We start from the raw sequence: 14117 nt of genomic DNA on the forward strand, positions 1-14117 counted from the left end.
CTCCTGCCGATGATAAAAAGAAACAAATTTCAAGACCTCCCGTGGGACCCATTACGAAATGATATTCGAAACGCGCAAAAAATGAACAGCGGTAAAACAAATGAAGTGTAAATGGCGCAGCGATGGACGTTTGTGATAGTAGCGGCGTTAGTGACTGATGATGGAGGCCATGAGTGAGATAGCCATTGAGATGGAAGGAAATAGGATGGACTGTGAGACGGCTCCCTTCAGGAACTCGAAAAGGGCCATCCATTGAAATGGCGAAGAGTGCCTCCCTTCGCCTAGTATGAAGTGGTCAACATCCGAAAGACTCCGCGACCACTTTTTTGCTTGCGATTTCCTCGGGTCGGGAAATCTTCCTTTCTGTGCCTCGCCCATTAAATAAGTTCTTCTGGCTCCTTTTCTTACTCATAAACAGCCAAATATTTTCCTTCACTACAATATGGGGTGGCATAACTATTTACGAAAGGAGGTCTTGGCTTTCGGGTACTACGGATTTGAATGTAGGTATTTTTATAACTAAATTCCTGGCACTTATTAAGAATATTAGGAAAAATTGTAAAAAATTGAAGATTTTTACTTAGAGATTAATACGAGTATATTGATTTTGGCTAAGTGAACATTTATAACATTTTATTTCGCTTCAATTAATTTGATAGCTATTATGTTCGAAGTTTTGCAGTCAGTCAACGAAAACCATTCCGTGAAAATATTTGGTAAATGCCTGGTAGGGCTTCTCTCTAATATCAATCATAAGTTAAGAATTTACTTTTAACGTGGATACTTTTTCTCCCTTCTCGTATCCTCCTATACTTTTCCCTTGTTGATGAATGCTTCAGTGGCCAAGAAAATAATTTGGATTCAGTTGGAGAAAAGGGCTATGCTATATCGTATTATCATATTCCGATAGTTAGATTAAATTTGGAAAAGAACTTTGCTAGCAGAAATGGCCTTAGTCGTCGATCCCCTACAAATCATTAGCAGATTGTTATTGGTTTCAATACCTCTCAAATCCCTGATCTAAGGGTATATTCATACAGTAATCGTCAAATTCAGGTCGTAAATTTATTCCAGATATTATTTTTGCATTGAAAATTTAATTTGTACTAAAATGGCAAATCCTCTTGGTTTCTTTTTTATTATTTATTTAATAAAAACCAGTCAGAGTTTTTGGTCTATTGTTTTTGGCAAATTCGTATAAGGTAATGTATTAAAAACAAAACTAACACTAAAAGTTTTTGTTAGAATACTCCCATGGTCGGTGAAGGATATATTATTTTAATAATAAATGTTAAAAATGTGGAATTCAAGTACCACACACAATTTCCTGCTAGCAATGAATTTACATAAAAATCTCCTTCCGTAAAACGAGAAATTAGTTCATTATTTTCATTCTTTATTTTGTGTGAATTTTAGTGAACAAGTAGAAATTCATAAATTTTTACGATAACTTATTACTCTCTCATTCAAATAATTCTCATCAGAGTAAGTTATTCATGTTCTTAAAACATTGTCAACAACATATATACAATATTACTTACGCGCGCTTACTCGGATCATAGACTGTCATCAAATACTTATTTGTATTATTGGACGCCTTTCTCTACCGCGGGCGATCTGTCATTTCATCTCTCCTCTTCTCTTCAGACCAATCTTCCTTTCTTAACCCGATTCCGCTTGTATGCAAACGGTAGTGCTAATTTCCATCTACCTCTCATTACCTGCTTTTTGCATTTCCCAGATACTAGAGTACAAAGTGGCATCAGAAGCATTTTGAAAGCTATTTGAAATGCAACTACTAATGGCGCACTAACTCACCCGTGAAATGGCGCCAGCTCCATGGGCTAATTTAACTAATCTCTAGCACGCTCGACAACCTAAAGCATAATCTAACCATTTCCCCTTGTACTGAGAATAAACGAAAATTTTCAGTTTGTCGTCTACGTCTTCGCTCATGTGCCGTAAATACAAATGGCTGAATTAACCTTTGCATAGTTTCAATAAAAGCTTCCACGTAAAACTCATCAAGCTAGCGGGTGATCTGAAGGATAAAATGTCCATCAAGCCTAGGGAATTAAAACAATAGCGAAATAATTTTTGAAATGAAATACCCCGAGGTCCCCAGAGTACAAGAAACAATTTAAATGACGAATAGGCGTCTGGCCATTGAAAAAGTTGTGTCAAAATGTAGAAAATATAGTGTCCATAAACTAAAATGTTGCCTTACAAATTTCAGCAATTTAGAAGTGGTAGAGATTTTAAAGTTTAACCTTTGTGTTTGGTTTGGTTTTTTTTGCAAAAGTTTAACCTTTCCATTTTTTGACTAGAATTTAAAGCATCGTCTTTTACCAAAGCACCGACTGGTTCGTCGTTTTTAGAATATGTCATCCACAAAAGTGAGTATTAAGCAACCTATTCAAACCTACAAATACTGCTTATTTTATTTTTATTGTCTGGCGGCTATGAGTTTTAAAGAAATTCTCAACGATGATAATTTTGTGTTGTACAGATGATTGAGGCACAATCTAAGGCTAGAGGGCCGCTCGCCACTTCATTCTTCTGATAATTTTGTAGGCACTGTGAATAATGGGTGGCTTTAAATCTCTCCGATCGGCGCTCCTGCCCGAGGAATTTCCTTTCGGTCGGCGCCAGCGCCGTGTGCCTGCTCACGTAGCTTCCTATTGCTTGACCCCGCCCTTATATTGAAGGTCTCGGGGGCAATTTCTTGGATCTTTGGGCCGAGGTCTAACCAAAACAAAAAGGTCGCGTTGAGGTTGCTCGTGAATATCTGGAGCTATTTCCCTAACTAGGAGGTCGCGCAGGGATTTGGAGAAAAGCTGAAATGATAAAAGATAGAGAAAATCGAGGAGAGAAGCTTGGCACACCAATCATGTTACAAGTAACAAAGAAAAATGGGATGAAAAAAGTGCTATAATTGCACTGCTTGACGCATAGTGCATTTGGGTATGGGTTGTTTATATGGGAAGGGATATAAAGGTATAGGTAAGGTGCACAAATAACATGTGGCTGTAAAGTATATAAAAACTGTATATAAGGCGTAAATGCATTCGTAGCACAGATATTACAAAAAACTATAACACCAAAGGTTTCCTCTAATGAATCGATAACCATTCGCCTATTGTGTGTAGGTGATGACTCTGTAAATGTCAGTTTGCTATACTAGCTCATATTAACTTATTTATATATAGTAAAGTAGGATAATATTTTATTGTTTAACATATTTCTATATCTTGTATTGACAGCTAGTTAAAGCGTACAATACATAATGTCAAACTCATGCAAAGGTTAATAAGAAATTTCAATCATACTGTAATGATTGATGACTAACTCTTCGTATAATGATCGTGCATGCTTGGTATAATGACATTGTGAAAGTTTCTTGGTCCTACATCTATGATCATTGAATTTCCTCTTCTCGGCTATTTCAGATAAAAATTAATATCAGAGAAACCGCGTAGCTTTTGCGTTGACAAATTTATGATCCATATCCTGTCTTTGTCAAAACTAAGATTATCGCATTGATATATTAACCGGAAATTGAAAAATATATATTCGCCTATTTAATTTTTCGTATTTTATTTTTCATTTATTACTTTCATTCAAACTCATCATTTTTTCTACTGTAATTAGAAATATTCCTTGTTTTTTTGAGGAAAAACCTCTGAAAATATGGTATATATCTCCTATGTTATTGTTTAAAGTTACTATAATTTTACTTTTAAAAAATGCATATTGCTCGGGCATCTAATTAAATGAAAGAGCAGCTTAAATTTATTTTTGCATGACTTGTTATAGTAATTACTCTTGTGCTATTCAGGGGTAGAAAACCTCAATTTATGAATATAAATTGGTACTATATTAAGAAATATATTCTCTAATAATTCACATTTTTTGTTGCATTAAAATAATTAAAAACACAATTATCATACCTAATTAATATCTTCCTAAGAAGGAATAATTGGTTGAAGCCCTATTTATTTCCTTACTCTAATAGTAATAAGTTAAAAAATTGAATAAAAAAGATTAATTTAAAAAATATTTTTGCCATTTCGCAATTAATTTATAAAAAAAGAACATAAGAATGAAGCCGTCTAATTCCCCCCTGCTGAAGTTTTTGGCTAAATTCTGCCCAAATGACTTCTGAGAGAGAAGCGTTGGATTTCCAATTATTCTCGAAAATTCTATTCTAAGTGGCATACTTAAAATCGTTTGGTCGATTATATTTGCCGATAAAGCATCTAAATTCTCACATTTAACTCCAGTTAACATTTCTTTACGCAATTTCCTTCAAAAAGGCAGGGCCTACAAGCACCTTGCTCTGGGCGTCTATTTTTTCTTCGAGGATTGAGAATTCCTGTGACCAGAGCCATTCATGATCCAAGGTCTCCCTTGCCTACCCTCATATTACCCCCTCACTCTCCTTTTGCCATTCAATTACAGGTCAAATTCCTTTGCCTTTGTGCCTTTCAATTCCAACCTCCATCAACTTCCCGCTTTTTGTCGATCTTTCGCCGGATTCCAGCTCTAAGTTTACCCACCTGACATATTCTTCCCCTCAGGCTACCTTCTTCAATTCTTTGGTTTGCAACGCTCTTTTCCCCCACTCATTTCATTTTGATTTTTAGTTACTCCTAAGGGCCAGCATACCAAAATTCTACCCATAAGAGATACTATACTTATTAAATTACCCTAATTCTACATTTCATTCATGTTCATATCAGTTGTACAAATTCATATGACTAATCTGTGCCGCACTGGTACTGGTACACGGCGTGAGGATTCTCAAATCACTCTTTACTCACTCCTAATTCATTTCAAAGGGAAGATTTAATTGACAACCGAATTCCGAGGCTGACGTCACTTGTCCTCCATTGCTTATAATATTTTAATGTCTTATGCATTAAGTGAATTGTAAAAACGTTTGTCCCGACATTTTTGACAGTTCTTTGATATTTTCTCTCTCTCCAAATAAAAATTATGTTCTCCATTGGTGGGCATGCTTTTCAGACTTCAAATCACTCGTATTAAATGGCGGTAGTAGCATTTGCGTTGGTCCTTGAGTAAGCGTGCCGGTGTTTACATAATCCAAGCTGTGCACACTTGCTTGGTGTTAAGGTCTGGTTATCGCCTAGAATGGAGAGGTTTATTATCCTACCTCGGGAATATAAGGGCGCAGTAATTCTCTCGACTCTCCTCTCTCTCCCTCTCCTACCTACCTTGTGATTAATTCCCGTATCTCTCTCTGATTTCGCCCACAGCGGGAGTACGTTCGAGGGACAGTGGCAGAACGGGAAGCGCCACGGCCTCGGCCTGGAGTCGAGGGGCCGGTGGCTGTACCGAGGAGAGTGGACGCAGGGTTTCAAGGGTCGCTACGGAGTGAGGCAGTCTGCCACGTCCAACGCCCGGTACGAGGGCACTTGGGCCAACGGCCTGCAGGATGGTTACGGGTCCGAAACGTATGCAGATGGCGGTGAGTGCTACTTGGATCTCACCCTCTTCCTCAGTGGCTCATTCCTGTTCCCCTCTCCAACTTGAATTGATCATTTTCATTAAAGTGATTTCGTTGATATTTCATTCTTCTTGCAAATTATTCAGAGTGGAAAGTAAATAATGTCCTTATTTTCATTCAAATTTCCTCCCTTTCCCTACTACATAGTCAGTCTCAGCGAGTTTGCCCGGAAACTGATGATGGATCCCTGTTAGAGCAGTTTACAAGGATTTAGCGCCTATGGGTGTAAGGTCTGGGAAAACCAGGATTCTTTTCACTTTTACTTTAAATATTTGAAGTAGTCTGCAAGATCCAACCCTGGATAACTGTGAGGAAAACATTTGACTGTTTGAGTACAGAGAAACCTGTTTGATATATGTTGAAAATTAAAGACTGTCATTGAGTCTCTGCATACTAAATTTTATCAGTAAGAATGGATAAATAACTGCCTGGCATTCATTAAGAGGAAATTCATGATGAAATGAATTACACAATCTCCAGTATGTCCCTTCAAGCAGTCAATACCTTATAGATTTCTTGAGTTCCCCGTGGGATTAAGGGTGTCGCCCAGTTGGAGTTTTTAAAGACGAAAGGTGTGCAGACAAGGGAAGTATAAAACTAGCCACTCGAGTGCAACTTTCTTCATGGAGCGAATATTTAAAGGGAATTAGTTCTTTGATTCCTCAGAATTTATTGTAACTTTCTCTGAAAACGCTTCTGAAGTTTGAGAAATATTTTGCAGTACTTGTATGGTAAATAGATTCTTATTTGGGAAAATTATGTTTTCAATAATTGAAAATATATGGAATTTATACTTAATAACTAAAATAGTAGAGCTTGTCGGTGTTTAACTCTTGCCGACTCTGTGATTTGAGAAATATATCATTACTTAAAGCAAAGAGAGCTCCAACTTTGTCGGTACCATCAACAAAACAAACAAATTTTCATCATCACCCCGAAATATTTTTTACGAAAATACAAACATTTTTTACGACTACCTTTTGGGATAAAATAATGACAAAAATCGTGGAGCAACTATTCAAATTGCAAACTTCTTCTCTCATTTGTTCTGAATCCGCGTATCGCTATTTTCTGGAAGAGTAATGTTTTAATTGAATTACATAAAAATTGTGTACTAGCAAGATTAAATCTCTCGTTGGTTGACAGTTTTTCGAAATAAAGCAGATAGAATTCCTTTAACATCACCACTACGGGCTCCAGCAGGGACGTCCTTATAGACCCCGCAGTTCTCACAATCATATGCTATACTAATAAATAGTAGGGTTCTTAAGCATTCATTATGCTATAGGACTCTATTGCTTGCTCAATTAATTTTGGCGATTGCAGCTGACAGATTTTATTTGCATACATTACATAGTACTTCGCTACAATATAAAAAATAATGGAGACACTTATTACGCACTTTGATTATTCAGTTGCTATTGCTGTGGATATGTGACAAGCACAATCACCATTGCCATTCTTGTTATATTCAATACTGAAGAACTTGAAAAGCTTTGCTTTTCGGATATTAAACAAAGCAGATGAATAAATTCATATAAGGCAGATCAGTTTACTCTAAATTCACCCCATTTCTTTATCAGGTTATTTCTGGTATGCTACATTATGCGTAGTGGACTATTCCCTGAATTATAACATCCATCATGTCCAAATTTAAGGAAATATAGTACTGCAGTAACTATTTTCTTCGTTGATTTATTCTATTTTGTTTTAGAGAATGTCATTTATGTTATTATTATTATTCTATCTATTAGTTATGTGACAGAAATACCAGTATACTATTTCGAATTAAGGTCTCTCTGGTTGCAGAGGTATGCAAAATTCAGAGTTTATCATCAGTCGATGGATCTTTATACTTCGTCCAATGCATTTGCTAAATATAAGTTTCTTGCTACGTTGTCCGTCCTCGTGCTATTATTGGAAATTCAATGACAACATTTTTGCTGTGTCAATTTAAGGTAATTTTGACCCGGGGTTGCATGAAATTTTTTCAAGAACCGAAGGGTGACCCTGGGTTGCCTATTTTCTGGTAAAATCAACGGGAGATGATGGCTTAATGGATTATCTCCTTTTATCTCTATACGTTGGGTACTACGACATAGTGAAGTGCTCGCAAAAATTTCACCCACCTCCGCCTACAGTTTACTCAGGATTTTCTCGAGGGTTGACTTGTTCCGACCGTTAAACATTGTGTGAGGTGTGTCGCGAGACGGAAAGGATCAGACAAAGGAGTCGTGAAGCACCTCAACGGACTGTCAAGTGCTTACGCGAAACGGAACCAGTTACACCCCCAAAGGACGGGCAGGAATAATTAATGCAGGGGCGCACGTTGCTTCCTCGGGGTCAGGGTGCGTTGGAGGGATTTTGCAACAGGTTCTGGCACTCCCACGCGCTGCCTTATCTCGCCGTGTCTCCTGTTTATAATGCTGGCACTTTCCCTCCGAATACTAATGCAGAGGGGCGTGCGAGCCATGCGCGCCATGCTCACGAATTGAAATGGCGTAAGCATTTCGTCTGATGAAATTACCTTCAGGAAGTCCTTGTGATTTACGACTTGAATCATTATCGGCTATTTATTACATTCCTTCATCATTTTTTTAAAGAACTAATTCTGGAGAAATCTAAGCAGGGACTGTTTTCAATCTTCCAATTGTAGTTTCGGATAGGTCTGTCCCGATATGCGTTTGAGGCACATTTTGAGTTGCTTGAAAATGGAATTGAGTTGCAAGTTTCAATGTGTTGGTGTTTCATTTCAAGTGATATTCCTGTTATTTTGCTATTTTTACGACAAATTTTAAGCAATTGATGAATCCTTCACCTCGGAATTCCATGTTTTTGTGCCTATCCCTGGTTGAACTTCGTGTTGATTTTACATTTTGATGCACCGCTGACGTGACTAATGACTGCGTAAGTGAATGGTCCATGAAATACCCGTGTTGATGTCAAAGTGACTTCTCCCACTCATGAGCTGAAAAATATTTTTTTTTTGCATTTTTTAGCTTCATATCATCATCATTGGATTGTTTAAAAAATTCGTTAACTCTCTCAGGACCTTTTCTTCTTTCGCCATCATCTCATTTATCCCTACCATTCCACGCACATCTGAGCATGTGAGTAGTGCGGCGTAGTCTAAACATCGAAAGTTGCAGGGATCAAACTCTGCCTCTAAGGCATATTGAATGCTAAAAATTTCCGTTAAACCCTAAGCGCTTAAAATGCAAAAATGAATATCTATCAACCAATATACCATTATGTGTGTCCTTCATTTATGTTTATTATGTATGTGCTCTTCATTTATTGAAAATTTGAAAACATATCCACCCAAATTCAAGCCACTCAAACGAGGAGTTAGCACGAGCAATGAGACTCGTATTTCTTCTCCCCAGCTCTCTCAACTCGAAGCACGTAAGCCGAATTTCGTATTGTCATAGATTCAGTGCCACGTGCCATTGATTCCGTGGAATAGTCGAAACGAAGCAACCCCAGTCACCGGGAAGTGTTGCACGCTCACTACTAAATGTATATAGTCTATTATATAATTCAATACTGATGTATGCATTTAGGATCAAATCGTGTCAATATAAAATGCGTATTTTTCACGATACAAGTAACGAAAAGACTAATTTGATAAGACTTATACTTATGATGCCTTCTTACGCGTCTTTATTTAACCGCTTTCGTGTATTTAGTCCTATTTTATATCCAACTAAGAAATATTTATTATAACACATTTCTAGTGAATATTTTTTCTTCGTATAAAATCAGCCCAAATCAAGGTTGATTGATGTGACTTCATTAAATTTAAAATTTTAGATTTATTGCTTTTGAAGCCTAATCTCTAGTTAAAGGAATTATAAAGGAAATCTAAAGTGACTTAATAGCAGAGAGTTTTTGAGAAAACTGTTCCAGAGTTTGAGTCTTTCCTTTTCCTACAATTTCTTTCTTTCCTTGATTAAATTATTTAGTTTCCTTCTTTCTTCATTAATAATTTCGGAAAGATTCGCTTTTTTAACTGGCGGTTTTATTCTAAAAAAACCAAACGATCATTTTTGTGGTACGTCGCTGGCAACTACTGGGGCTTCATTTAATGTATTTTCATAGAATTTGAAGAACATGCTTCCATCTTTGAGGGACGAATATTTTATTGTTTATTTCAGTAAAATATCTTTGCTAAAAATTTTCGCAGTTCCGTTATTAAGTATGTGTTTTCTTTACGAAGCCATCGTTCAGTGTTCCTCCTTAATCGAGTTTGGTTCATTTCCACTAACTTTTTCTAAGAATTTATAAGGAATGTAAATTTTATGGGGTTTCATTATAAATAAGGATCTTGTAACTGTGTATTGTGTGTTTTTAGGTTTCTAACTTGTAAAATTTTTGATTTATCTTAAGGCAAAATAATGCACTTGGAATCATAATCCTTTCGCTTGATATTTATGAAATTATATTATCAATTTATTATTCAAGAGTTTTACAATAAAGAATGGACATTTTTATTTGTATTTGTAAAAATATTTTTTATAATAACTTAAATGTGTAATGTGTGATAAAATTGTCATTCATGGACCAAAAAATTACTTCAAAGGAAGAAGTTGCAATTTGAAACATGTTTGCTCGAGTTTTATCAAGTTCCTTTTATCTACCCTATTTAATACTTAGTTTGTTGTGCCTTATGATGTAAATGTTGTCAGCAGGTATGAATAAAAATGATTTATAGCAATAAAATGCAATTTATCAAACCTTCATGCAAAGTAATCACTATGTATATCATTGTTGCATTTTTCATGTTCAGATTCTTGATGAGAAAAGCACCCATGTTAAAATTATGCCTATTGTCGTAATAGTATCTTAAAAATAATGTACACCTACTTAAGAAATGTAATTCTTCTGAAAGCGGATTGTACATTTTTTTAATGTCAGATACATGCCTATTTAAATTTGGTTTGCTTCAAATTTTGTTGCATTAATGTTGTTGTATTTTATCATTTTATGCTTTATGGGTGTTTGAATAGCTAGACCTACCGAGAATGGAACTAAATCAATCTATGCATTGAATTTTGTGTCAAAAATTGGTATTCGGTAGTAAATGCCAAAATTATAATACTATGCACGGAAATATTTGTTTTTGAAAACCGTTAGAAGATTTAGAGAGCTTTAATTTCGAGGCTCAACCATTTCTATCACCGGTGAGCATGAATATATGTTTTCCTCATTGTCCGTGAAATTCTCAAGCCTTTTCTCCTCAGGTCTCAAGTTAGCAATTTCACCAAGTACGCAAAGAGGCCATAATTTCTCGTGTTACGTTCGTTGCAATGAATACTAGAGCACACAATGATAAATGGATGTAAATGAAACTGAAAAAGGAAACCCTACGAGAGTAGGACGGGGGAAATCGGGAAAGAATCTCCATGGTAAAAATTCTCTTTTTCATACACACTTCGCTCTCATCTCGCTTCATCCTCCATTCCTGGCAGCAAAGTCATGAATGTCATACAGATCAAAATTTATATTTTCTAAATTCATTTCTTTCGTTCATGGTGAAGATAATTGATGAAAGATGATTTCTCCTTTTCCGTTTGACCTCGTCTAACAAACGATGCACAAAAATGGGTAGTCATATACAAGTGTTTAATTACTATTCATTTCACTCCATTTTAACTGTCTTCTTAGTTTTAATTTTACCTATTCTCATTTGTGTCACTCCACGTTTGATTTTGGTGAAAATATTGGAGAACATGGGAACTAGAGCGCTTTTTGAATAGACAAAGATGAATGCAAACATCTGAAAACAGGGCAATTTTTTTTGTCATTGTCCTAATAATTCGCTACTACCATGACAAACGTCCGTCCGTCTCTCCTCTCGGCCTTTCTGCCTAATTGAGAAGTATTTTAATGACGAAATGAACAAACTAAGGTTCTGCAAGTTTTTAATTTTATAGATTTTGAAATTAGAAATCAGAGCAATTTCACAGAGCACAAAGAAATTCCTTAAAAAAGACAGGTTGTAAAATAAATGACAGAAAAATGATTAAGGAGCAATTGACTTATTTAAATGAAAACGAGATCGTAATTATGCATCGTAATTAAGCCCTGGTTTAATTATCATCCAATTCAATGGATGAAAACAGATGTCTTCTTTCTTTACCCGTGCGTCTCCGTCCTCCGTCGTCCCGTTCCCCAATTTCTGCTCCTTGCCTTTAACTTCTTCGCAGATTCTCGTTATACCCAAAACCTTACCATCATTCAATCGATTGGCATATGAAGAATACCAAAAATCAATACGCATGGTCAACAGTGGAACCAAATTCTCTCCAACTCTCTTCTGCCTCAGCTCTTCCTATCCCTCCTCCTCCTCCCTTTGGACTCTCCTTCCAATCGCTCCCTCTCCTCCTACATCCCCTTCGACCTCTTCCCCTTCCCTTCACTCCCGTTTTTGATTTAAGAGTCTCGGAGTGCCGGTGGATCCCTTGGGCCTGAAAGGGGTTAGGGGTTCCTCGCACCGACGTTATCTCTCATCCGACGCAGATGCGACCCCTTTACCGCTCCACGAGGACGAGGGGGTGTGAAGGGGGTCGGGATGAGTCGCGGGGAGAGGAATGGATGAGTCAGGAGAGAAAGATGCCGAAGGCGAGGAGGAGTGGGAAAACGATGACTCAACTACTCCTCCGGTGTCTTTCAAAGTCTGCCGGAAATAGCCATCATGTGTACATAGTGAATGTTGCATAACTTTAAAATGGAACCAGAGCGAAAAAGCTACCAGATTTTTGGGGTGTGAAAGCAATACCTGATTCTGCTTGTATTCATTCATGTTTGCGTGCAAGTATTTGGAAGGAGGGATCGGAGGCAGCATTGATTTTGTTCCTTTTGGAAATTAAAAGTGTTTGCCGTGTATTTCTTGCCCGGGCGTCTGGGAAGCTAACTTTTCTTCGACAAAATTAATTTTAAATCGATTGACAAAGTTTTTTAATTGGAATCCTTTAAACGAATTAAAATTTTAGCTGGTCTTCTGAGATTTTAAATTATTATTTCCTAAAGTAATTGCAGCCATAAGCTCTAATAAAGAAAAAAACCATTTTAACGTATAAAAAATAACTAAACCGATTCTTTTTTGATAAAATGCTTGAAGATTAATGATGGGTGTTTTAGAAGTAGTAGATAAGATTGAAACTGATAATTGTAATAGTAATTTTATCATAATTTAACTTGTTTTTATCCCGGATGTAATTTCATTAAACAGTCAAAAATAAGATTTAAATTCAAGGTCAATTTTTTGTTTTGATTTTCTCATAGCTTAAGCTTATTTAATGAATTTTAATGAAGCTGTAGTAAAAGAATCTTAACCCATTATAAAGATTAAACAAATCTCTGTTTACTCTGATGATTAGTTTCATCATTATTAATGATACCTGGTTACCTAATCTAAAAATTGTTTCTCTTATGATTTCTCGGGAGGCTTTCCCCAGTCAGAAGCCTATGAATGTAATAGCTAATCTTCGTCAGATATCAGTGTCGTTTACTGCCAGTTCCTGTAACCGTTGGGAAATAACACGGGGTACACAAAATGATATTATATTTAATAATTATTAAATTTGAATTGGATACACAAATGGTTTGTTATAACAAAATTCCCTGATTTTATTGCAACTATTACATTAATTAATTTCAGGTCATGGTTTTTTGTTGCTCTGATTTGATTTTTTTTGCCAAAGATAATTGAAATTAATCTTAATGATCAGAAATCCAGTTCAGATAAATACCTCATTTCTTTCTCTGATTCAAACATCTTAATTTTTCTTTTGGAAACAATGTATATTATTTAGAACCGAATAAATCTTGGAGGAAATACTCCGTTGTTCATGCCTTAGAAGTACTACCATCTTTTATGAGGCAAAATCAGCACCTTACTTTTCATCGGGGAAAATATTAGCTCCTCAAAGGAGAACTTGATCTTCTCATTAACAATTGAAAGCCTTTGTCTTTTCTGTAAACTATTTGAGCTTTAAGTGACAGCGATGAATTGTTAAGAGCTTAGACCCACTTTGTCGTGAGTCTTTGATCGATACCTACTCTCTCAACTCCGATTTTCAATCTTGCGCTATTTTTCTTCCTTTCTCTTCTTTTTCAATCATGCTCACTCTCTCACTCTGTCTCCCTCACTTCCAAGAATCGACCCCTTCATAAAAATCTCTCCTTAAGGTAGACTTCTTTCTCCGCTTTTTAATTATTTCCACCTCTCCATCCCCTCCTTCCCTCGGCTACCTCTTCACTCTCAAAGCTGCCTCTTTAATTCCTTCTCTTTTCACTTATGCAGCAAGGTCTCCAAGCCGTCTGCCTCCTATTCGTCTTTTTTCATTACCTTTTTCTTTTTTAAATATTTAATTTACCTGCCCCTAAATATTCTAATTCATTGAATTTCTAACAATAAATGTTTCTTCTGTATTTGCTGATTAAAAAATTTGATTCTCGCTTAAGGGTTTTGAACAATTTTTTGGAATGTTGTGGGAAAACAACCATCAAAATTATTAAAATATGATTGAGTGTAAAATTTATATTTTTATATAGGTGTATATATATATATATATATATATAT

At 36.0% G+C, this 14117-nt stretch overlaps 1 protein-coding gene across 1 annotated transcript in view; it reads left to right on the forward strand.

Annotated features, from left to right (window-relative positions):
• jp (junctophilin) overlaps window positions 1–14117 on the forward strand; it is a 290663-nt gene that overhangs the window by 86880 nt on the left and 189666 nt on the right. The window contains exon 2 of the mRNA XM_071593616.1: window positions 5280–5491. Coding sequence (XP_071449717.1) covers window positions 5280–5491 — 212 coding nt within the window. The remainder of the gene's footprint in view (window positions 1–5279; window positions 5492–14117) is intronic.

This window comes from Hetaerina americana, unplaced genomic scaffold, assembly GCF_022747635.1.
Source record: "Hetaerina americana unplaced genomic scaffold, ioHetAmer1.1.p SCAF_1, whole genome shotgun sequence".
NCBI classification, from domain to species: domain Eukaryota; kingdom Metazoa; phylum Arthropoda; class Insecta; order Odonata; family Calopterygidae; genus Hetaerina; species Hetaerina americana.